Source organism: Bubalus bubalis, chromosome 8 (genome assembly GCF_019923935.1).
Source record: "Bubalus bubalis isolate 160015118507 breed Murrah chromosome 8, NDDB_SH_1, whole genome shotgun sequence".
In the NCBI taxonomy this organism is placed as follows: Eukaryota; Metazoa; Chordata; class Mammalia; order Artiodactyla; family Bovidae; genus Bubalus; species Bubalus bubalis.
Genome location: NC_059164.1, coordinates 68,846,931 through 68,874,124, shown reverse-complemented (window position 1 = coordinate 68,874,124; position 27,194 = coordinate 68,846,931). Strand labels below are relative to the sequence as shown.

Below are 27,194 nucleotides of genomic sequence, written 5' to 3'. Positions count from 1 at the left end.
ACAGGGAAGCCTGGAGTGCTGCAGTCCATGGGGTCACAAAGAGTCAGACACGACTAAGCGACTGAACTGAACTGAAATAAAAACTTTAAAAAAAAATTAAAAAAAAAAAAAAAAAAAAGATTTAGTGTCAGGATGACACTTTGGATTCAGGCCATCTTCCTCCAGAGCCCAAGTTCGGAAGCACCCTGAATGAGAAAAAGCACACTTTTTCTTCTCATTCAATGAAGACCTTGCATAGATCACTTCTTTCTATATTTGTTAAATAGCACTTTAACATACTGCCATAATATGCAACTTCTGAGAAAGTTAATATTCATGATGTCATACAGACATATATGTTTACTTCAACGACAAAATAACTTGGCTAAGTCTGACATCCTAAAAAAAAAAAAAAAAAAAAAAAAAAAACTAGTTCCCTTTACAGCAGTGTACACTGCTGAAAAACAGGAGAAGAGTCATGTTTGTAATGGCCACAGAAAGTGAAAAGCTTAGTATTTGCCCCCTCCATTTTTCTTTCAGTTGGAAGGCAGCTTGCAAATGGAAAAATCATTTCCCATCACCTTCCTCTCAGAGACTGAATATGATGAAAAAACAGAATAAGGCTAACCCCTGAAGCAAGCAGAGCCGAGAGTCGCTTCTGTCCTAGCCAGGAGCCCAAGAAGATTGATTAATCCTGAATAAGATAGCTATAGCTCCTCACCAGATCTGACTGTGATAATGCATGAAAAATGTAGCAAATTAAAGCACTTTACATAGTACAGACACAATGACACTCTCAAAATACAAATTTTTACGTACCCATGAGGGGCTGTGTACAGACATTCAGAATTATGTTTTTAAAGCATTTTCAATTCTGAGGTCAGAGGGTTTTTTGGACGCACAAATTTATGATAAAATATGTTACAGGGTCTAGAAAAGAAGATATCTTCTATAACTAGGATATTTCTATAGAGAGGAGCTGCCAGGAGAAGCAAGGTAGAACCTGCAGGGCAAAGAGAGGCGAGGCACACAAAGTTCAAGTGATGGAGGTCTTGATGTTCATTACTGCAAAATATTGATAGTATTTGGTGTTCCTCAAAGTACGTAAGAATAAAAACTTGAGCTTAAAAAAACAACACACTTGCTCAGTCTGGGCCTCCTAAAGGCATGAATGAACTCTCATTTGCAAAGTGTCTCTTACTGAGACTGCAAACCTAAGTCAGCATAAACAAGATGTCTGCTCTTGTGAACAAGAGTCAGGGTGTTTTTAATGTACTTGGCAGACAAACCAGATCTTACTCTTTTAAGGTCTCACCCAACAGCATCCCAGCATAGCAGTCGGAGTAACTAGATCCATCCTGAAGAGACAAATCTCTGTCACTATAGGGGCCTAGAGGCCAGGCAGTGTCAGTGCTCCAAGACTAACTCCTAGCCTATTCTCCAGTATGACAAAGTATTCTTGTTTTCTCATTCCCAATCTGCAACTACTCAGAATTTTTTAAAGTTAAATGTGACATTTTATAAACGTTCCCTGGTGATTTTTAGTTAAGACTAATGTTATGCTGTAATTGTATATATTAATAATGCAATTTAGGGTTTATTTCTATCTAATTAAATAATGCAATCAAACATGTAAATTTAACGGCATACTCAACTATAGTACTTAAAGGGTCACTCAATGTCTGTTGTCCTTCCTTAAGAGTAAATCATTGATTTAAAGAGACTACATGAAATGACATGTGAACTTTCCTGAATGGTCTAATTAGGAGAATAATGTTAACTATCTAAATGAAGGTTAACTAAATGACTTATTTACATCTACTCTAAATAAAACAGAAGTAATTCTCAAAGAATTCAGGTAGTTATAAACAATTTTATCATATGATCCTGCCTTGGCTTTGAAAATAATTTCTGAATTAAAAAAATTCAAGAAGAAAAATTATCTCAATATAGTTCCCTTCAGTGAGGAAATACAATACACTACTTGGCATGTGTCCACAGGAAAAGTCTGGCTCCCAGATGCTTCTTGCCAGACCACAGTGGATTCAATAATGTTTAAACAACTGACAATGTACACTCATAGCACTGATGACACCGCTGCTGCTGCTGCTAAGTCGCTGCAGTCGTGCCCGACTCCGCGCGACCCCACAGACGGCAGCCCTCCAGGCTCCCCCGTCCCTGGGACTCTCCAGGCAAGAGCACTGGAGTGGGCTGCCATTTCCTTCTCCAACGCATGAAAGTGAAAAGTGAAAGGGAAGTGGCTCAGTCGTGTCTGACTCTTCGCAACCCCATAGGCGGCAGCCCACCAGGCTCCCCCGTCCCTGGGATTCTCCAGGCAAGAGCACTGGAGTGGGCTGCCATTTCCTTCTCCAACGCATGAAAGTGAAAAGTGAAAGGGAAGTGGCTCAGTCGTGTCTGACTCTTCGCGACCCCATGGACTGCAGCCCACCAGGCTCCTCCGTCCGTACTGGAGTGGGTGCCACTGCCTGCTCCAACTGATGACACAGCGACCACAAATTCAGCAGGAGCCTGCCTCATGGGTGTGTTCATGTATCAAAAAGTAGTATCAAAACAAAACACATCCCAGACATACTTCACAAATGTAAAAGATTCAACTCAATTCCGTTAGGTTTTTTAAAAATATATGTCACAAAATTACATAAAAATGTGTAAATTAGACTTTTTATGCCTCTGCAAGAGATGTAAATAAGCAAATATCAATTTTTATTGGTGTTCTTGAAAATGAGGAATATAAACTCTAATTTGCTTTCTATATCTAAAGTCCAACAACTCTTTCCAGCAACCAATTAGCTATTTCCAAAGCTCATTCATTATAATCCCACAATTTAAATTAATATCCATGATTTCCTAAACCCATATCTGTTGGTAACAATTGTCTCCATTAGTTTGGTACCGAATGAAATTTCCAATAATTTATCACTTCTGATCTCCAAAAACAATAACTTTATAGGATTCAGGGGAGAAATAAAACTTCAAAATTTTGACACCAAAGTGGTAGCTCAATTTTCTTAGATACATAGCATCTATTGTCTTTATAACTGGCCTGCAAGTGTATCATTTATTGTAATGATACACTTTCTAACCAGAAAGGTTCTGAGTAAAATCTACATCCTACTGTAGCGCATTCAAGCATACACAAAATACTGTTAAGATTTAATATGAAATCAGCTGTCACAAATGTAGCCAACAGTGAAAAAGCCATGATACAAATAAAATTACTTTGTGTGATTCTCCCTATTTCCAGATGACAAGTTACTGTGAGGTGATATCCTCTCTCTTAATAACAAACAACTTCTGTCACATAATGTTTATGTCATGTAAGTTTTGTAAATCAATAGTGGAAAAACTGGTTTGACTTTCTGGGAGAGAAAATGATTGATCGGCACAGGGCATAAAATACATTATTTAAATTAGAAAGACTTCATTTGATTGGAATGCCAACCCCATTTTTAAGTCATACCCTCATATAACCACATTAACCTCACCTGACATGACCTCAAATGCAAATATCTATTATTGTTGGCTTATAAAACCAAAGTCTACATTTGGATCTTGATGGATCTCTACCTTGAGTACTTCTCCACATATACAATCATCATTTTTTCCCTAAATAAGAATAGGATCATTAACTTCATAGATTCAGCAGCCATTTAAAAATCTCTTCTGTCATATATTCAACAAAATTTCTTGTCAAGAAGTAATTAATATTGAGTATAAAGCCCAGAAGGCAAGATATTAGACTCCAGCATGGAATCTTGCCTATAGCATATACTCAGATTTTTGTTTATTTGACCTGAATTAGTTGATAAGTCAAACACTTAAAATTAACCTAAGTCTCTACTGTAGTGGCTCTGGAGTAACTGATTACTTATATCTGAGAATTCAACCTCTAACAACATGGCCAACCAAGCTGAAACAGACCTGTCTCTCCCACTTGGTCAAAGGGGAATACTGACCCTCTACAGGGTACAGTGGAGGCTGGAGTTTTAAGCACTTCAGATACAGGAGACATGGCCAGCCCGTGGAAAGCAAGGAGCTGGAAGCAAGACCTCCACCAGCTTGGAGAAGCCACAAGGAAGTTTTTTTCTTCCCAGGGCACTGGATGGCAGTGGTCAGACGGGGAGGCAGAGGGTTTCCTGTGAGAAATCAAACCTCACAGCCTGTACAATGTGAGATCCAAACATGTACCATCCTCAAGTAGTATTTTCAAGCCAAGAAATTTAACATAAAAACTGTGAAACTCCTGGGGCTCTGCAAAACCATTGTGTAGGAACATTTCCACAACCCAGAGCACAGGGCATTCCTGCAGGGGCAGGAAGAAAAGCCGATAAGCTTGCAATACTCGAAGTTAGCAGAAAAGACGCCCAAGTAAACAGGCAATCCTGGTGTCGCCGGCTCTAACACAAGTCAACACAGAGTACTGCCGAGAGCACAGAGGAGAGCTAAGAAATTAAGGAAAAGTTCAGAGAAAAGTAAATCTTTATTCTCCTAGCGCTGCTAAACCAGAGATTCAAAACACAAACTGCAGTGGTCGGGTTCCTTTGCTTTCACCCAGAGAAGGATTAATCCCGCGTGAATATTTTCCAAGGCTTTGGACCATCTGGTTTTTAATGTCTCAAGCAATGGAGTTTCTTCTACCACTTCCTTTGAAAAGTCTTTTTTTGTTGTGGTTGGGACAAAAAAAAAAAGTTTAAATGCTAGGGGAACTTGGCAATTGTTAAAGTTCTTTTTATTTCTTGTTACCTCTTCCTAAATCCTTTCATGAATATAAATTCTCCTCTTTCCCTATGACATGAATATGCTATAATCTGTCCTCTTCCAAATAAACCAAGTTACCCACCTGAATGTTTTTTAAGAGTTTGTTTATAGTCTCCCTTACCGTAATCATTTTACTTTCATCTTCAGAATGTTCTTTAGGTGGTGTTCACACCACGTTTTGCTCCTTGAGTTTGACAGCAATGAATAAAGGGGTGGGTCTTTTCTGATATTTCTTGTATTGGCATAGACTTTGATCTTTGCTTCTCATCAGCCTCTTTTTAGTCTCTGATTACTTTTCAAAATTAGCCTTTATTGAATATTGCTAAGTCACTTCGGTCGTGTCCGACTCTGTATGACCCCATAGACAGCCGCCTACCAGGCTCCCCTGTCCCTGGGATTCTCCAGGCAAGAACACTGGAGTGGGTTGCCACTTCCTTCTCCAATGCATGAAAGTGAAAAGAGTGAAAGTGAAGTCGCTCAGTCGTGTCCGACTCTTAGCGACCCCATGGACTGCAGCCCACCAGGCTCCTCTGTCCATGGGATTCTTCAGGCAATAGTACTGGAGTGGGGTGCCATCGCCTTTTCCATTATTGAATATTAGCTATATTTTATATTTCTATTTAACAAACTCTGAGTTATATTAGCCAACACTGCACTCCCCAGTGCCAAGCACAGTGCCTGACATATAACAGCTACTTAATTAATATCTGATGTATAAATAATAATTTCTTGAAAGAATAATGACTAGGTTACATGAAAGTTGGGGGTGTTTTTTCTCATTTCATGTTGCATTTTCTTCACCCTTTTCAGTTCTTTCATTAAAAATTTAAATGATTTGAAAGCTTCAGAATACCTCCAAATTAATGCTGGGCTCCCAAGAAATATTAAATAAACAAGTAGGCTAAAAATGCACATATTTTAAAGTGTCTACACATGTATATCTACATGCTTGGGGGTTACTGTCTTACAGTTATGTCTTAAGCCATATAGGGAGAGATAATGTTTTATTGAGTACAGATGACCTTCACCTTGACCCATGTAATCAAGCTAGGTTTCCAGGAAGAACTGAGATGTAAGGTAATTTGTGAAAGAAAACATAAGCTGCCCAGGGAAGTGAAATGAGGTTATCTGGTGTATGAGAGAGTGTAATAGGCAATGTGAAATCGGGAGCAGGACATGTAAACAGTGGGCTGAGGAAAGGAGCTTACTTAATTGAAGGAAAGGGTGTGGAATGGAGAAGGAAACAAGGGTAATATAAGTCACAGCTGGGACTAGAAGTGAGCAAGCTGAATCCTGACCACAGCCTTCCTCTGTCCTAGAACAGTGACTCCTTCAAATACCCACTGAATCCAAGTAGGTGCTTGAAAGATAATTTTTAAACACTTTCCCCAAGCATCTGCCTAATCATTAATTCTTAACTTTTGTTCCCCCATCCTTTAAGCTGCTTGTGCAACTTCCCAGATCTGAGATTATTTTTAAACATGAAGCTCCTCATTTTTTTTACCAGTTACTCTGGTTACCAGCTTTTTGTCCTTGTGGATGTCAGCTTTAAAAAAAATCATAGTTACGATCCTGTGCTCTTTAGACCTCCTTTACCTGTGGTCTTTAATGAATGAGTGCAAGCAAAGGAGAATGTCATTTCCTGGGAAATGTCTTGCTTAAGATGACTAACCTACCATAGGGAACTGGTAACTCAAGTTGATCCTGTTGCTCACAGTAGATGATCTATCTTTAATGGCACAAAAGATGGATGATATCAGAGCTTTTCATCACTCAATGTATTACATTTCACAAGTTTATTTATTTGAGACCATGCTCACTGGAAAAGTAACGTTAGATTTTAATGAGGTTTTAGAAGATTGGTCATATTTCAATATACCACTGATAGTATTCCAAGTACAATCACTCTTTTAGGATTCTGTAGTCATTGGTGTTATTAGGAAAAGAATCATCATAGAGAAAGAATTTCTCTGACTTTAACTAATGGGCCCCTCTAACTGAAGACTACATTATTCAGGTATTATTTATTGACTTTGAATGAGGAAAACACTGGCCTAAGTACTCTGGGGGACGTCAAGAAACATGAGATTTGATCCCTGCCCCTGAGGAGTTTGTAAAAGGTTAAGTTATAATGATCCATCCATTTGCTTGTTTGCCGAATAAATCATCCTGTGAAAAGTAAAATATAAATATAAGATTTACAGAACAGTAGATAACAACTTTGGGTAAACTCCGGGAGTTGGTGATGGACAGGTAGGCCTGGCATGCTGTGGTCCATGGGGTCGCAAAGAGTCGGACATGACTGAGTGACTGAACTGAACTGAACTAACAAGGTTGTCACAAAGTTTTATGTCATTAATTTCAAATGTATGGTGATACAGAAATTCAGGGAAGCAGAGGTAACTTCATGCTGAGATGGACAGAAGAGGCTTTCTGGGGAGACAGGATTTGACATGGACCTGGAATGTGGCAAGGAACTAGTTAGAAACTGAACTAAGAGCACTCCATACAGATGAAGTATAAGAACAGAAACATGAGGCTGGAAAAGTAGCAGATGTTTGGGAGAATGAAGAGTAAGTTGTCTGTTGAAATAGGAGATCTGGTGCAGTGTAATAGAGGCTGACCTAGAATGTTCCAGTGAGCCTGTAGAAGACCTTTGAATGTCCAGGTATGGAGCTTAGGCCTTATCTATCCTATAGGAAGTGAAGAACTATTCAACATTTTGAAACAGTGGAAATATATGACTTAAGAAACTTCTGAAATCTGTTTTTTTGAAAAATATTTTCTTCACTAAATGAAAAAAGTATTAATTAGCTTAAAAAGGAGGTTTTGAATTCTTTTACGTACATTGTCTCCTAATATCAAATGAGATATTCCTGATAAAAGTATTAATGCTCTAAAAGGTGGAGGATATGATAATACTATACTGTGTTTAGTAATATACCATTCTAAACTTATAAAAATACTGTACTGTGTCCAATAGATAGACATAACCTTCAAGGGTATTTTAATTGTTTGTAATGGAATAATTACAAATAATTCATCTAAACAAGTTTAGAGAAAATACTATATAAACCAATAATGTACAATGGTGTAAGGAATATACAGAATTAACAAATTAATATTTTCATTGTTTCTGATGGGGGACTACAAAGGTTCTACATGTGTGGCTAGGAAAAATATGGCAAAGGTATACAGCAATACTATTACACTCTGGGATTGGTAGAGTATGGGGTGGGTAGATGTAGATAGATAGATATATAGATAGACGGACAGATGGGTAATGTTGATAGATCTTTCTATTTTTATATGTTTAGCTTTTTTGTTTTTTTATAGTTAAATACTCATATACCCATTTCTCTGATTAAATCACCACATATTTGAGGATGGGGTGTTTATCATCTCACTATCCACTCTGCATCTTGTAGATAATGAAATATACTAGAAAATATGTTAGAGTTGATCATGGACTCTATGAATGGAAAAATGAGAAACTTAACCAAAAGTTTTGTCTATATGTTATTTTTGTCCTTTAATTACTTTATTAGCTCAGCATATTGATTTAGACAAGGCATCTAGTACAACGTAGGTAATGAAGGCACAAAGATGAAGCACAGAGCATGAATAACGTATGGTTAAGAGTTCAGTCCGCCTGGAGCATACGGAGTCTGAGCAGCACTGAAAAGGTAAACGTGAGTCAGATGAAAGAAGGGGTCTGGGACTGAGCAACCTTGCAGTGGACACCCATAAAGGTTATTGGGCAAGGGATTAATTTGACTATGCTGTGTTTTAGGAAGATCAATCTGCTGGCAGGGCACAGAATAGATTATTGGGTTAGTTGATGAGAGAGAGACACACACACAGGAAGTGGGGAGAGCACTTAGGAGCTTTCTAACACAGCAAGTAAGAAATCATCAAAGCCCGACTGAGTGGAGAGCTAGGGATGAACGTGGCTTGAGAGAGAGAATCACTAGCTACTGAGTGAAGATGTTTTACTTTGCTCCAACCATACGCCTGTAAGTGTAGTCATACTTGAAGGTATGAAGTTGCCCAGGGAGAGAGTGTGAAAAGAGAAAGAACTTTCAAATCCAAATTTTTCATCATACAGGACCATTAAATGGCATTTGATGTACATGGACAACCTCATGTAATTAAACATTGCAGTCTCACATGAGTAACAGCACACATTTTTCCAGGTGCCATTTGTGCACATAAGATCACAACAAACATCAATTCTGGTACGCAGAGGTTCTGCATACCAGAGACCCGGCTTTTGCCTAGCTCTCCAATTTCATTCTAACCTCTCTCTGCATGGCTACCTTTGGCCTTCCTTTCTGGTTCCTGAACATCCCAGCATTCTCCAGCCTCAGGGTCCTGGCACTGTGTCCCTTGTGCCTAGAAGGTGCTTTGTTTGGCTTTTTGTATTAACATTTACCAGTTTTAGCCAAGAGTTTTCAGTTTAAATGTCACCTCTTCCTTGACCACAGAGTATTAAATAGCTGCTCTTTTCACATGATCCACTTATCTTTGTAACATCTGTAATTATCTTACTACAGACCAGGTGTGTCCTTTTTTTCAATTTAAATTTATTTATTTTAATTGTAGGCTAATTACTTTACAATATTGTATTGGTTTTGCCATACATCAACATGAATCCAGGTCTGTCCTTTTTATGCCTAAACTCTCAACAGTCAGAACAGAATCGAGCATGTATTGGGCTTTCAAAAAATATTTTTTCAATCAATTAATTAAATGCATAATAATAAGAACTTACAATGAGAAAATAAGAAAAGATAAGGTAGAAACAGAAAGCTCCTCCATTAAAGAAATAAAGGGTTAACAGGAAAACAATTTGAAACAATCAACAAGCATTAGGAAATGAGGAAATCTAAAATAGGGCGAAGAAGCTTACTTATAAATATTATATGTAACAAGAAAATATAATTATATTTTATTTATAATTATATAATAAGAAATTATATAAGAAAAGAATGGGAAAGGCCAAAGGATAAAACAGTTTCCAAAAGAAAGGGGTGTCCAGTCAAACAAAATTTCCAGTAATGCATTTGAGGACAGAGATTGATGACTGGGAGAGACTAGTGACTTTGAGGGAGCTGTTTAAGTTAAGGGACCAGAGCACGTGCACTCAGTCCCTCAGTTGTGTCCAACTCTTTGTGACCCCATGGACTGTAGCCCAACAGGCTCCTCTGTCCATGGAATTCTCTAGGTAAGAATATTAGAGCAGGTTACCATTTCCTACTCCAGGGGATCTTCCTGATCCAGGGATTGAACCCACGTCTCATGTGTCTCCTCCACTGGCAGGAAGAGAAAGAAATAGAGTTAAGTTGTAGCTCCTTGAACTGTGATCAGGAATGTGGAAAGAGGCCCAGAGTAGGAGGCAGGAGACTTGGGATCCAGTTCCAGCAACAGCTCCACAATACCACTCTGCAAATGCATTTTCTTATTCATCTATGAGAAAAGTTTTCTGCCTCATCTCAACTCCTATAATAGGGGATAAAGGGGCTAATAGATAAATAGGTATAAGGAGTTGTCATTTCTTGCTAAGAATTCTAGTGAAGTTCTAAAAAGGAGGAAAAAAATCTACAGAGGACTGTTTTATTTTAAATAAAATCAAGGTCAAATTTCACTTGAGCTTAATAAACTCAGACTGGATTTTTTTCCCCTCACTTTGTTAAAGGTCTTGCATTGCTCAACTGCAGAACTTGTGAGGCCAGATATGAAGAGTGCTTATATTTACCACTGACATATTGTTGAACCTGTCCATACTTATTAATCATTGCTTTAAACTAAGCAGCTGAGGACTCTTAGGAAGTTGATTTTCCCAGCTGACCTATCTGCAAAAGTAGTGAAGCCTGATGCTCTCCTGCAACAGACTGTCTCTACAGATGTGTGTCCATGTAGAAATACGCTTATGTGTGTACAGTTCCCTAGGCAATGGAAATATAAATAGATGAGTCTGAAAATTTGGCTGTTAAATATTCTAAAACATCAAGAATTTCTAGTAATTCTATTTGGTTCTTTAAAAAAGAAATCTGATCTTTTTTAATAGGGTCTTCTCTTGTTAAAGTTTCTGTTCCTTCCTTTATTTCTTTAATATTAATAGTTTTAAATGATTAATTTTATATTCTTTGTTTTTCAAATTGTTCTCTCATCTCCAGTTCACTAGGGATTAATCCTCTCATTTGTCTTATTCCTCATCATATCCCTCCAAATGTTTTAAAGCACCATGCCACAAGTTTGTATTTGTACTGTTTTCATTATCTTTCTGAACTATATATTTTGTAATTTCCTCTGTGATTCTCTCTTTTAACTCAAGAGCTATTCAGAAATTTATTTTTTCACCTCCAAACACAGAAGCTTGGGTATTTTAAACTATCTTTTTAGTGTCTAATTAAATTTCATTGTAGTTGAAGTATATAGTCTATATGATACAGATTCATTGAAATTTCTTGAGATTTCAACTATGAACTTACATGCTATAGTCAATTTCTATGAAAATTCTATGTGCACTGAAAAGAACATACATCTTTGTAGATCAGATCAGATCAGTTGCTCAGTCGTGTCCGACTCTTTGTGACCCCATGAATCGCAGCACGCCAGGCCTCCCTGTCCATTACCAACTCCCGGAGTTCACTCAGACTCACGTCCATCGAGTCAGTGATGCCATCCAGCCATCTCATCCTCTGTCGTCCCCTTCTCCTCTTGCCCCCAATCCCTCCCAGCATCAGAGTCTTTTCCAATGAGTCAACTCTTCGCAGGAGGTGGCCAAAGTACTGGAGTTTCAGCTTTAGCATCATTCCTTCCAAAGAAATCCCAGGGCTGATCTCCTTCAGAATGGACTGGTTGGATCTCCTTGCAGTCCAAGGGACTCTCAAGAGTCTTCTCCAACACCACAGTTCAAAAGCATCAATTCTTCAGCGCTCAGCCTTCTTCACAGTCCAACTCTCACATCCATACATGACCACAGGAAAAACCATATCCTTTACTAGACGGACCTTTGTTGGCAAAGTAATGTCTCTGCTTTTGAATATGCTGTCTAGGTTGGTCATAACTTTTCTTCCAAGGAGTAAGTGTCTTTTAATTTCATGGCTGCAGTCACCATCTGCAGTGATTTTGGAGCCCAGAGAAATAAAGTCTGACACTGTTTGCACTGTTTCCCCATCTATTTCCCATGAAGTGATGGGACCAGATGCCATGATCTTAGTTTTCTGAATGTTGAGCTTTAAGCCAACTTTTCCACTCTCCACTTTCACTTTCATCAAGAGGCTTTTTAGTTCCTCTTCACTTTCTGCCATAAGGGTGGTAAGTCAATCAAAATATTTTTTTGATTCAAATCTTCTATATAGTTACTAACTTTTTGCCTCCTTGGTCTACCAGTTTCTCAGAGTGGTAAGTTAAAATCTCCCACAGTCATTTAGGATTTGTCAAGTAAGTGTTTCATTTATAGATTTCAAAGTTATGTAGTTAGAGATCCATTTAAACTTTATCTTCTTTTACTATTATTAAACACTGACATTTGCAGTCCTAATACTGCTTTATGGCTTACATTCTATATTATCTGATGTTAACACTACTGTAGTAGCTTTCTTTGACTAGAATTATCTGGTCTATTCATTTTCATTCCCTCACTCTGAAAATTTTACATGGTTTGTTTCAGGAATATCTTCTCTAAAAATGCTGCTATATATTTTTTTAAATTCGATGTGATTTCTTTTAATAGATTAATGAAGTTATACTTTTATTGTAATTATTCTTGTATTTGGGCTTTTTATATTTTATAAAATATACAACTTTTTAAATTTTTATATTTTCTCTTTGCTCCTTTTTTTTCCTGCCTTCTTCTGAATTCAAATGTTTTCCTGTGATCACCTTTTATTTCCCTTCTGTTGCTTTGGGAACCCTAAGATTGTATTCCTAGGCTTCCCTGGTAGCTCAGCTGGTAAAGAATCCACCTGCAATGCAGGAGACCCCAGTTCAATTCCTGTGTCAGGAAGATCCCCTGGAGAAAGGATAGGCTATTCACTCCAGTATTCTTGGGCTTCCCTGGTGGCTCAGATGGTAAAGAATCCACCTGCAATGCGGGAGACCTGGGTTCGATCCCTGGGTTGGGAAGATCTCCTGGAGGAGGGCAAGGCAACCCACTACAGTATTCTTGCCTGGAGAATCTCCATAAACAGAGAAGCCTTGCAAAGATGTCCATGGGGCTGCAGAGTCAGACATGACTGAGGCACTAAGCACAGCACACTGTATTCCTACTTGTTTAGTACTTATTCTGAAATTTTAACACACACTTCCTAACAAGGACTACTGTTACTCAATATTTATCTCCTTATTCCTCCTGAATAAAATACTTCCCTGGTGGCTCAGATGATAAAGAATCTGCCTGCAAGGTAGGAGACTTGGGTTCGATCCCTGGATCAGGAAGATCCCTGGAGAAGGGAATGGCAACCCACTCCAGTATATTTGCCTAGAGAATTCCATGGACAGAGGAGCCTGGTGGCCTACAGTCCATGGGGTCTCAAAGAGTCAGACACGACTGAGCGACTAACCCTGGCACACTTTTACTACCTCACATCTCTATCTTGCCCAGGATAATTGCAAGCTAAATTTAGTTTTAACTCATTTTAAATTAAAATACACACTCATTGAAAAATAATAGTTATTTAACATTACTGATACATACATTTTATCTATTGCTATGGTCACTGTTGTTTCCTGGACTCTCCACCTTCCCTCTGTGTTCACTTTTATCTTGGCTAAAGTTCATAGCAAGGAGCAGAGCCAGGATTCAAATCAATGTGTGTCCTCCAAAGTCCTTGCTCAACCACAACAATTTACTTTTCACAGATACAGAGAAAGATATTCTGTGTGTAAGGAGTGGAGCCAGCAGATCAGAGATAGATGGAGAGGAAGAGGGGAAGTGAAAGATGCCATAAGAGAAGGTGTCATGATAGTTTTGACACTGCCAGAAGACAGGATTCATATATCAGAAAAGCAAAGACAACTAACACATGAGACTTGAATAATATATATACGTATATATACACAGGGTTTCCCTGGTGACTCAAATGGTAAACAATCTGCCTGCAATGCAGGAGACCCAGGTTCAATCCCTGAGTTGGGTAGATCGCCTGGAGAAGGGAATGGCAACCCACTCTAGTATTCTTGCCTGGAGAAATCCATATAAATATGTATGTATATGATATAAACAAACACAGGGAATTAGGGTATAGTCGTATGTCAAGGGGCTTAGGAGAGAATGGGAAGGTGTAGCTGCACCCATTTAGGGCCTGTGTAAGAATGCATAGGGATTTCGAGGACCTAGGTACACTACCTGCCACAAAACAGGTGCTCAAGGATATTTATGGAATGAAAGAAATAAAGCAAGGAGGAAAAAATGTAAACCCAAAAGGGAAGGCAGGAAAATAAAAGAATGAGAAAAGGTAGAAGGTAACGAGGAAGCAAAAAGAAAATGAAAGGAAAGCAATTAAAAGAAAAGGCAGAAGAAAGTAAATAAAAAGGATCTCTTTTTTTAAAGCGTAAGCATTGTATACTTATAAATGGGCTAAAAATAAAAGACAAAAGATTTGTATCAAGCTGTTAACAATGTGTCCTTAGGGTAGAAGGTGAATGATTTCTACTTATTAATTTTATGCCCATCAGAAATATTTAAGGTTTTTCCAGCGAGCATATACTGTCTGTAAGCAAAGATTTAAAAATTAAGGGAAATGTGCAGAGAATAATAAAGAACCACCTGACGCAGCGTGGTGTGACTCACCCTCAGGTGAGTGCATCTCCCTGATTCCCTCAGCACGGCTGCCTCAGTGACTCCCTGATGACCTCCAGGAGCAGAGAACATTTTTCCTGCTGTCTCAAGCCCATTAATCTCCTCAAAGTCCAGGCCCCCAAAGGGAGAGAAATCCCATTACTGGACTTCCTCTCCTCCTAAAGCCACCTGTCAAATTCCAGGTGGCCTTGGAATTGCTTAGCCCTGCATTCTCCCAGGTGGCCTGACTCCCTTTAAAAAGATGCAATCCTTTGCCACAGGTCTTTCACTTCAGCTTCAAATGATAATAACCCTATCAGAACAGGATAAGCCAAGTGTCTATACAAGAAAGACACATATTTACAATATCAAAAAAGACTCTCCCATCACAGACCGCAGTTCATGATAATAGAGAAAATGCTTCCTTTTTTTTTTTTTAATCTTTCATGGCCTTCTCATTTTTCTAAGACTGAGAGTCTTGAAGACCATTCAGTCCCTTGATGAAAACTGTTAACAGACAAGTCCAGCTGATCCCTTATAACCTAGAACCATTCTGTGTAATCCTAGTTTTACTTTTATAAGAAAACCTGTGTTTTGTCCATAAAAATAAACTCATGTGAAGCATGGGTGACGGGTTTTTACAACTCATGAGACACAGATAAAAAGGTGATAAACCAATTTATACCCTTGTAACAGAGTTTTTCAACCTCAGCACTATTGACATTTTGGGCCAGATAATTCTTTGTTGCGGAGGATGGCTGTGCTTTGTAGGATGTTAAGCACCATCCCTGGCACCTACGCACTGTAACACACACACACACACACACATACACACCCTAGTTGTGGCAACCAAAAACGCCTCCAGGAATTCAATCATTAAATGCACCCATGGGGCTAAGGTCTTCCCTGGTTGAGAACCACAGATGAAGTGCCAGGTTGCAAAAATAGGTTAATTTATTTCTCTACAATTAGAAATATATGTTTTTCACGCACATAGGTATTTGGGGTTTTAATATGTGTTAAAGCATCTCTTGTAATGAAAAGAATTTGTTTGCAATGCCAACAGCAAAGTAGAGAAAAGCAACATGACAGACAAAATTATATCCCGAAGCTTCATGCTGTATTATGAAATAGGCAACATGAAGAATCCTAAAGTCACACTTATATTCAGCAAAGATAAAATACAATTAGATGTGTGCAGTGACCTTAATTTATGGATGTTTTCCTTATATTCTATAACTTCAGATAATCCTCTCAGCAGAGTTCAGAGCTTAAACAACTCCAAAATTTGACTTTAGTTATCTATCATACCATATAACAGGACATCATGTCACCATACTTTGTAATTCAGTACCATAGTTTAAGGAAAAAGAATGCCAGCAGGCTGTCTGGACTAATGATATTGAAATGCTGAATATATGTGATTCTATGAAAGTCAACTGGCATCTTTCCATTGCATTCCAAAGGAATAAGAAAAAATTGTTTGGTGAAATCAGGAATGATGTTAATACCAGAGACTCTAAGGTCCTCTATAACCTTATTAACTTGGTAATATGAGTAATAATTACTCAGCAAGAAAAGAAAGCTAAAATGTATTTGGGGGGGATAGGTTGTAATTAATTGATTAAGTTGCCTCTCGTTTCATTTGCTGGTGATTCCTTCAAATTTAAATACTCAAACACTTCTTTTTTATGTATATGCATTAGCTTCATGGGGAAAAATTTATAGCTGCATTTCACTTTATATTCCATTTTAGATGCAGATAGTTGGATTGAATAAATTTTAAATGTAATTGAATGACTAAAGAATAAAACACCCTTTTCTGGCTTGGAATAGTTCAATCTATCATTACAATATTAAAAAAATGAATGAAGTTTTTTTTTAAAAAAAATAGGTTAATGGGATTAGAAATTTATCTTCCTATTTTATGCTACCCTCTCTCCTCCAGTTCACTTGCCAGAAGAATTTCAAATGCAATTCCCCTGAAATCTACAGATTTAATAGGCTAACAAGTAGTTATCATTCTTGTTACTAGCTGATTCTATTGAGAAAACATCTTTAAAAGTCTTTTTGTTGTTCTGTTTCTGCACAATGTCTTGATGTTTACAGAAAAAAAAAATCCGATGACATGGTTACTAGAAGAGAAGAGCAAGCTGGGTTGATTTCTGCAGGAGTTTCCCAAGCATTGTTTTCCCCTTTCGAGATTCAAATTAAAACAAAAACATTCTCCTACATTTCTAATGAAAAAATAAACAATAACTTCTGGAATTTGTGCTAAGCCAAATGAACTCATTACTGTCTTATGAAACAGTTTAACACACTTTGATCAAATAATAACTTTGCAAATACAAAGATGCTAATAGGTACTAAGACATAAATGATGTCAAAGCATTAGGATATTTAAAGAAAAGCCAAATGTCTTTAATATTCCCCAGAAATGGCATTGTCTCAACTCTTGTCTATATATGTATAAATACCCTAAATACAAAAAAAAACTTACAAATTTATTCTTATTCTTTTGTGAAGTTAGTTAAAATTTAATGAACAGGAAATTAAACAAAAGCTGCTGTAATAAAGTTAGAATAGTCTAACTGAAAAACAATTACAATGAAACTATTTACATTCCTATAAAATTATAAACATTTTTCAAGGGATATTTTGCAATACAATTTTTAAACATGTTTTCTTATTATGATTCTTGAGACTTAAACACTGCAGGTTTATTTCACATTTTAAAAAGACACTTGAGCAAGAGTTTTACTTTCTCAAAGGACTCTGTGCTTTAACGTAACATGTTGAGTGCTTAGATTTTTTCTCCAAACACATTTTATGCTTCATCTTTCAACTAAGAGGATTAATTTTCAACTATATGTAATTGACAGAAAATCGTGTTGAAATGGTGAAAAGAAAGTGAAAGTCACTCAGTTGTGTCCAACTCTTTGTGACCCCATGGACTATACAGTCCATGGAATTCTCCAGGACAGAATGCTGGAGAGGATAGCCTTTCCCTTCTCCAGGGGATCTTCCCAACCCAGAGATTGAACCCAGGTCTCCTGCATTGCGGGCGGATTCTTTACCAGAGGAGCCACAAGGGAAGCCCAAGAAATCCGGAGTGGGTAGCCTATCCCTTCTCCAGCAGATCTTCCTGACCCAGAAATGGAACCAGGGTCTCTTGCATTGCAGGCAGATTCTTTATCAACTGAGCTATCAGGGGAAGCCCGTTGAAATGGTAGTATTAATTAATTCTGGGAATTTACCAGTCAGATTTCAGATATACACAGCTGTTAGTACAGAGCTGGAAAAATATTAACTGTAAGTATGCTCACTGCTTTTCCACTGTTTTAACGTCCTCTCAAAATTATATTCATAATTTACAGAAGTGAAAGCAATTAGCTTAACTCTTCTCCTGAAAGAGACAGCATTTTTGAAAGAAAAAAAAGTTACCTTCCTAGTTTTAGATATTTAATCCAACGAAAACTCTAAGAGCCAACTTTAGGGTTTTCACTAAAAAAAAAATTCCCTCTGTAGTGGCTGGCTCAAGCTTGACAAACTTGAACTGTGTGGACACTGAAGCGGCTCTCGGTTACCCTAGGGAAGAAAGAACTAGACATTCCACAGCTGCCTACCCCAGCTTCTTCCCAGGGGTACAGCTGCAGTCTCTATCAAACTCAATCACTTTGTACAGCCACTGGGATCCCAGGCAGGGATGCTGAATCCTAGAGCAGCTTAGATTTCTTCCAGTACCACAGCAAGAAGTAAGACTACTTCAAAAGTAACCTGTTATTTCCAATGATTATGTGGCCCCAGGCCAATAAAAAAAATGTGACGAAGACCATCTGCAGTGATGGAAAACAAAAGAGGTCTCATATTTTTAAGATTTCAAGCTACTTACAGGCGATCTTCCTTGGTTTTTTAGCATGAAAATGCTATAAATATGTGTCCTTTATTCCTGACCAATTTTTTATTTGAGGTGTGGGAAGAGGATGATGAACTTGAAGAAACCCAGAACCTAACTGACAGTCATTGCGGCGTTTGTAACGAGACCCCCTCACTGAAGGTTTAAAAGAAGGAAGTATATATGACAATGGTGCCATGTGTAAAGGCACAACAGTCTTCCATTTGACATCAGTACACATGCTCACTCGCTCTTCTGAACCTTTTAAAGACTAATATGACAGTATTAGTGATATGGTGTGACTAAAAAAAAGTAGTCAGAGAATAAATATTCTTTCATACTTGAGGATGCTGATGCTATGGCAGATGCCATTTCCTTGGGATAAATCAGAAAGGAAGGAGCTATAACCATGTGGTTCTATTAAAATAATAGAAATGCACAAATTACCACTGCTCACAAAATCATGCTTTTATACTAATCATCTTCTTCTAAGGTAGTAAAAGACAATACACGGATGCATATTTTGGTAATTTTTGTAGTATCTTGGATTTATAATCCCATTACAATCACTAATTCTTACTTGGTCGAAAAACCACTATTGTAACTCCATATAAGCATTTGCAGAATTTACCAGATATACTAATTAAAACAATAATGATCATGTTACAATATATTATGGGCATGCTATGACTCAAGCACTGTGCTGAGAGCTTTTAGATACATGACCTCGTTTACCACCATCTCCCTCATGAAATTCCTTATTTTATAGATGAAGAAATTGACTTTTAAGGTCACTGAGCTAGTAAATGGTTTGGCAGAACTTAAACTTTTGACTCTAAAGTCTATGTGCTAGTTATTGAAAATCACATTTGTATATTAATTTTGAACATTTTAGATATTTTTAAAGTTTATACTGTTGTTAAATTGTTTGAGTTAAAGAAAAATAGCTTCTCTATATGCAATGTCAGTTAAATATCATTTATATTGCTTATAATCTCTTTTTCTTCTCCAATGGCTGATTTTTTTAATAACCAGAAAAAGGCTCATTTCAACCTAGAGTATTAGTAATGCAATAATTCCCTAAGTGTTTTCATATTCTAAGTATCTAAAGTTCCATATGCCTATCTTTCTGTTTGAGGCTGTCAGAATGGCAAGTCAAATTAAGACAATTAAACTTATATTACATAACAGATACTGAGGCATATAAACACTAAATCATGCCTGAAAATGCAGAATGATAAAATATCAAGTAAGAAAACTTCAAGCCTCAAAAGGCCTTTGTTTAGAGTTCAAGAATATTCCTCCAAGACAATGCAATACACTACAGCAAGGAGGAATACATGAGGCAGAAGTTGTTGACATATGGGGTACGCATAGAACTTCTGGTTAATGGAAGTTCCAAGATGTATAAATAAAAAATGATGTGTGAGTTGCTGGAAAAAACTGTAAGGCAAGTCAATTTTTTAATTAAAAAATTATGTAGCATAAACAATGCTAATGAGCCAAAAGTCCCATGAGATTAGGACTGTATCTGCTTCATTTTAACATTCCATTCACTTTTCATAAATGTACATCCACTCACTTGAAACACTTCAAGCAGAACCTTTTGTAATATAGAGTTTGAAGATTTTCTTTGTCCTCGTTTTTAATATTAATAGTTCACCATTTTCTTCTCAAGTTGTCAACTTGATGATATATGGCATTTTTTTAAGGCCCTAAAATCCTTAACTGAATCACCATAAATACGTACCTGGAAGTTCTTCATAAATTTCATCATCAATTGGCAGACTCCTTGTTGGTGAACTGCTTGGGAGAGGATGATCGACATCATCGTACAGCTCTCCTCTTTCCTCATCATCCTCAGGGATAATATCAGACCCCATATCTACAAAACATGTTTCAGGAGGTAAAACTTTAAAGAATGCAAAAGTGATTTTCCAAACCTTATTACCTAAATTAATGCAGCCCTACAGAGTCACAATATTGATATATGTTACATCTTTAACTTGAACATTTTAGAAATGGACTGATGTATAAACATGTGAATTTAAAAGTTACTAAATGGTACTTGCAGAAAAGATGCTTTTATTAATCTGAAGTCAATGGTATGTGTTACCAGTCATGTTCTGCCAGCCATTTCTCACAGAAGTCAATAAGCTTCTGTATATGAAACTCCAACTTATTCAGTTATTCAGTACTCAAAGACTGTGATACCTTGTTCAATGGATTGCTCTTACCTTGTAACACAAAGTTCAGCTGCTGCACCCATTCTTCGGCATCTTTGGGAGAAGCTGCTGTGAACTAAGGAAAAACAAACAATAGCAATAAAAAAAATCACCACCGTAATGAAAAGTATGTTGCCTCCTTTTCGTTTCTATAAGACCATTAGTAATTCTTTTCATGTCTAGTACTACTTTTCTTGCAAGGATGCTTCTTATAATGTACAGTTAATTTTGACAAATTTACGTAATTGAAGCAGAGGATGATGGATTTGAAACTCTGATCAGCAGCTGGCAGCTGTGCAGGAAAAAAAGCTGCTTCTCTTCATCAATGTCAAAGACAAAACTGATGAACAAAATTTGCCCTTGACAATTAGAAGACACCCATGAATTTCTTTAGACTGCTGGGTACAGCTTTCTTAAAAATGTTCTTGTCAGATTCCAACACATTAACTGACAACTTAATTAACTGGCTTTCAACTGCAATCTCAGATATTTAAAACTTATTAAACATACATTCCATATTGATGCTAGCTGATAGCTCTTGACTTGCAGAGCCGATAAGTGTCTTTACCTTCATTTTCTCCCACAACTCTAAGCAATACAATATGCATTAACACTCTGATATTTTTCTTTTGATCATTTCACTCTTTCTGCTATGTAATTCTTTTAAAAAATCACTCAGCTCTATTAAAATAGGTATAAAATGCAACATGTGAAGTAATTGATGAATTACATATTCTCCTGTTCTCTTTCAAGAAGATATCACTTGAACTAATCTGAATTTTTTTTTAATCTATTTCCTCTTATATGAATCTTTAATGTTTAAAACCCAGTGTTTTATTATTATTATTAACATGTCAGGAAGAGTTGTTTTAACAAAATGTTAATGTCTTCAAAAATGAAATCAGGAAATCTTATCAACTTAATTTCAAGGCAACATAAAAACTCCAACCTGATAGATACGTTTATCAGGAGCAGAGATTTCAAAACAGCAATCTTTCTTTCCATCCTTCCTAAGAGTGTTATTCATCCTGACATTGTAGCCGTCTATTGCAAATTCACCCTTCTGCTGTTTGTCTGTTTAAGATGAAACAAAAGTTAGAATGTCATTTACTATAGTGAATATAAATGTCTAGTTGATTAATTTTTATTTAGATTTTTTGATAAATTCTTGGAAAGAATATTTTTGGTCACACTGCTTTCATAGTATAATGCTTAAGTAACATTTTAGCTATTGCTTTTAATTCTAGAGGTATTTGGAATGGTTGAGTTTAAAAAGGACATTTTAGGGAACCAGAAGAAGATGTCTGTAGATAGTGGTCTTATTCAGAAGGAAGCAAGCACATATGACAGTTTCATGTAGGGAAAATCCAATATTGGAACTCAAAACTTGCTAGACAAGCCCACTACAAATCCATGGCTCTTTCAGATTTAGTACACCAGTGGGAAAACTTGTCTAGTTGAAAACCTACTGGGCTTTTATTTACTATTAACTCTTTTCATCACCACCCTCCAATTCCCCCCACCCCCAAAAGCTTCTAAAACACAACTTTTCTGTTTTATAAAAACCCCCTAAATTGGAACAAATCAAATTCTAATTTTAAAAAGCAAAACAAAACAAAACTACTAATTATAAAAAGATATGAGGGAAACAAATATTTGAATGGAGAGGAGTGATAAAGCAAGTACAGAAGCATTTCTTACCAAAAGTAGGTTTCATAACCAGTCAGTGAACAGTTAAACTAGTAAAGCACATTTGAATCCCATATGATGAAAAGTCAAAAGAAAAGATGACTTCAGTTTTAGCCAGATATTACTATAAAGACAAATAAAGTAGGAATACAACAAAGGATTTAATGCTGAAACTGAAAATAAAATTAGTCACCTTTCCCACTTTATCCAGTTATATGATTTTGAGAGAAAAGAGGCACTGCTATAGAATTACTTTCTAGGGTAACGTACAATGTTAAAATCCTGAATAAGAACAACTGTCACTTTCACTGAGCTCAGGGGAAATACAGAAATACTCTCGTATCATACGGTACAGGGCTCTCTCAGCTTACGGCACAGTAAAATATGTATCTCCTTTTCTTAAGTATACTAATGTAATGCCTGAAGTAAGAAGCATTTTCAAAAGGTCACTGAGATCATATCTTGTTCAAAACATCAAAGGAAAAAAAGATATCTAAATTAGTAACTCCTGACTTAAATCTGCACATTCTAATCATATTTGTCATAATTTACATCCCTTTAGATAATTGAAAAGCAATTCAAATTAAAAAATTTTAAGTTTGCTTTGTAGAAAAAGTTTGCATTAAACTCTGTGAGGTGAAAACTGTAAAAATCAGAGTAAAGCATTTCCCAAAGCATGTTTTATTGGATATTAACAGGTTCCTATGACCCAATAAGTTTGGGAAATGCTGAATTAAACAAAGTTATACAGGTTTCGTTAGTCCATGCTTTCTTGAAGCCCTTAATATATATTAATCAAATTTCTATGAGAAAAATTTAGTATGCAGTACTTCCCAAAAGTATTTATCAATGGAACCCTTTTTTCACAGAGTATTTTATGGAACCGGTACTCCCAGAACATAATTTGCAAAATGCCTAACTAGAAAAATACTATTGGGGAAAGGGTATTAAAATAATAATTATTGGTTAAGTAGTGTTGGTTCTACTGAAATTCTCAAAGAAAAATAAATCATTTATTCACTCATTCAACAAATGTATACTGAGCACTTAAAACAAGCAAGGGAGCATTACAAGCATGGTGAGACAAAAGCTAGCAACACTGTACCAGACCTTTCCCACCCTCCCACTGAAACACACACACCCAACACTCTCCCACACCCTGGATACAAATGTAAGTGCTCCAGGAATATTAGTCAATGATCCACTGCAACGAAAAAGGATTTACTTCTCGCTATAAAAAATGGAAGTTGTTGGAAGCAAAATATCAAAGACTTACAAGACAGTTCTGAGAGATTTCCTTAAACTTCCCAGGGAGTGGGAGGTGCAGAGAACATAGGATTTTCAAGGACCAGTTGGAGGAAAGAGGCTCCAGAACCACACAAAGTCTTAATCACTCTACTCACCTAGTCCAACTGTTCAAAAGTCCAGGCTTCCTATCTCCAACCTGGGTCTAAAATTCTTAGCAATATAACATGAGTGGGGATGGAAAAGCACATGGAGTGGGAGTTCATGTCTGGAGATGCAAAATCAGCACTACAAAGACTGAGTTTGGAAGACCTGTGATGAGCAGGATACCTTCTTGTGCTAGATTATTTTTAGACAACCCCCACCCAAAAATATGCTATGGGCCATGTATCAGATGTTCTGTTAGAGTCTAAGAGGAGGACATGAGCAGCCTCTAGTCAGATAAGCCAGAGAAAAGTCACTAACCCAATTGAGAGGTAAGCATCCCGGATTATGGAGACTATAATATCTATTATAGTATATCCTTGACCAAGAATAAGTAAAAGAAGAAAAATCAACAAATGAAGACAGGTGTTATAAAAATGTTATGTAATACAAAACCATAATACAGCACTGAAGATATAGAAAGCAAACACAAATGAGAAACAGGAATAAATTTTAGACAATTGGTTTGAATCTTTTATAAAGTTAAAAATAATTCTGAATAAAATGAAATAATGTAATGTAAGATAAAAAGAGGAATGACTGAGACATGGAAATTGGAATGGAGCTGGTAAAATAAGGGGAAAATGCTGTATAAGGGAAAAGAAAATGCAGCAGCCAAATTCATAATGTTATTAAGGTGAAAAAATTTGACAATTGTGAACACTGTTGAAAAATAAGATCAGGTATATGTTTTAAAAACTTCCTCAGTAGGTAGGGGGAAAAAAGAATAAGGGGAAAGATGAACAAAGGGAATATGATGAACATGGAAGACTGACAAAAATACAACATAAGAATAACGGGTGTTCTAGAAGAAGGGTAGCATATAAAACAGTGCCAATAAGCAAAGATATAACAGAAGAAAATTAAACTCCATCAAAGAAAGACAAGTCCACAGAACAAAAAGTGTTGCTTAAACAAGTAAAAATAATAAGAAACTAATACCTAGACCTAGTCAGCTGATTATTGAATATTTGAGGATAAATAACGACCCCATAAATGGCAGCCCACCAGGCTCCCCCGCCCCTGGGATTCTCCAGGCAAGAACACTGGAGCGGGTTGCCATTCCCTTCTCCAATGCATGAAAGTGAAAAGTGAAAGTGAAGTTGCTCAGTCGTGTCTGACTCTTCACGACCCCATGGACTGCAGCCTACCAGGCTACTCCGTCCATGGGATTTTCCAGGCAAGAGTACTGGAGCAGGTTGCCATTCCCTTCTCCAATGCATGAAAGTGAAAAGTGAAAGTGAAGTTGCTCAGTCGTGTCTGACTCTTCACGACCCCATGGACTGCAGCCTACCAGGCTCCTCCATCCATGGGATTTTCCAGGCAAGAGTACTGGAGTGGGTTGCCATTGCCTTCTCCAATCATATAAATATCTAAGTGGGGGGTAGGAGCATGATAACAGAAAATGAAGAAAGATTTTTAACTCTTTCTCAGCTTTTTCAAATCCTTAACAATAAAGTAGCCATATTTCCAATTAGTCAACATGAGTTAGGAAGTTCAAGACATAAAATGGGCAGACATGGCTATGCTAAGACTCCACTCTTCTCCATTCACATTAGCATCTCTTCAAGACAGAGAAAAAAGAGAAAACCTTAGCATCATATGGCACCACAGCAATTTACATATAGGCTAGTTCCACAGTACTTTCTGGGACAGTTTCAAAGACACTTGTTGACTTAAAAATAGTTACATGCCAATCAAATAGGAAGCAAGGCATAGAAGTTCATTTATACACAACCGTAATAGACTAATCAGATATTTTACCTAAGTAAACTTCCTAACTAGCAGAAGTTTTAGTTTAGCATTTAAAAGTGCCAAAACTTTATAAACTGTTGGATTTTGTAATGGAAATCATCTTGAAATACATGACAATTCTGTTAAACATAATTTAACATTTTCTTGACGATCTAGTAATACTAATTTGAGTATTAGTTTTTATAGTATGTAACAACATGTTCATGCCCTCAGGATTTTTGAGGTGTCTGCCCTGCTATTAAATTTCTCTCAGCTTCTGTTTCACACTTTAACCTCGCCTGTATTATGCTGTTTGAATTTAATGTCTACAGAACTGAAGACTGCCAGGAGAAACTAGGTAACGAAATCTGTTAAATTGGTAACTTAATTTTACACAATTCTAAAACAGTAGGTTCAAGGTAAAAAAGCAGTTGGCTCTGATCTCTTATAAAACAAAATGCATGATGTTAATGGTAGCTATTTCCTCCTACTTCTTCACTGACTTTTAGGTTTACAGCTGTGTTCTGGGGTGGGAGGTGGGGGTGTGGTTAAGGGCCAAAAAGACGTATCATATTTCCTGAGCTCCTTCTATATGCCAGAAATTTAATATAGCATATCCCCTATATATCTTGAAATAATTCTAAGACAGGTGAATATTATATCCCCAGCACTGATGAGGGGTGAAAAAGAACCTTAAAATAACCAACTTTTTCTCAGTCACACAACCAAAGCAGTAAAAGCCAGGACTATAACATAAGTCTGATTCCAAAACCTTGCTTTTTCAACCATTTCACACTGTCTCCTAGAAAGTGTTTCTCAAAATATATTTCAAGAATCACCTATTGTAAAATCATCTCAGATGCCTGTTAAAAATGTAGAAATGGCTACCACTCTGCACCTCCTATACAGGATTCCCTGGGGGTGTGTCCAGGAAAGCAAGTTTTTAGCAAATAACCCAGGTGATTTTTGATACACATTAGTGTTTGCAAAACCACTGTTCGAGGAGATATAATTTATGAAGTCTCAGTTGATAAAGGTTACAGCTTGCATTTCCTCCTGCAACATGTGCCCAACTTTCTCAGCTTGCTTTGCCCATCTCTTAAATAGCCATTATGGTTATGCTCTAAATTCTGCTCTCTTCCTGCTTTACAGTACTCACTGGGCAACCTTACCCAATCCCAGGGATTAAATTCCTATCAATATGCTTGTGACTCATAATTCTCTATTTTCAGTCCAGCTTCAGAACTGAATATCCAAATCTGCACCTTCTCACTATCCATGTTTCATCTCTTGAATGTCCTATAGGCACAATGTATATAACATGCCCACAACAGAGATCATCTTATCCTCATTCACGCTTCACTTGTGATCTTTCCTGTTGTGTCCTCCTACTCCATAAGCAGTACCTCCATTAAGTGAAGCCTCCAAACCAGAAAACTGAGCATCATTCTTAATTTCTCCCTTTTCTTCATCAAGTATTGCCATGTTATCTCCCTCTACCCCACTGCCACCTCCCGAAAGCTAGCCAGTCCTATTTTTCTAGCAAATATGCTTGTTTTTTACTTTTTTGCTGGCTCTGCAGAATATATGCTTAAAACACCAACCACTCTCCTACCATTTAAAATACAGTATAAATATAGCAACTAAATAATTCTAA

The 27,194-nt window shown here is 37.0% G+C and overlaps 1 protein-coding gene across 1 annotated transcript in view; it reads right to left on the bottom strand.

Moving 5' to 3' along the window:
* Positions 1 to 27,194, bottom strand: part of SKAP2 (src kinase associated phosphoprotein 2) — a 169,035-nt gene that overhangs the window by 37,439 nt on the left and 104,402 nt on the right. Inside the window, exons 7-9 of the mRNA XM_025291269.3 lie at positions 21,615 to 21,739; positions 20,678 to 20,741; positions 20,191 to 20,325 (exon numbers count right to left, since the gene is read on the bottom strand). Coding sequence (XP_025147054.3) covers positions 20,191 to 20,325; positions 20,678 to 20,741; positions 21,615 to 21,739 — 324 coding nt within the window. The remainder of the gene's footprint in view (positions 1 to 20,190; positions 20,326 to 20,677; positions 20,742 to 21,614; positions 21,740 to 27,194) is intronic.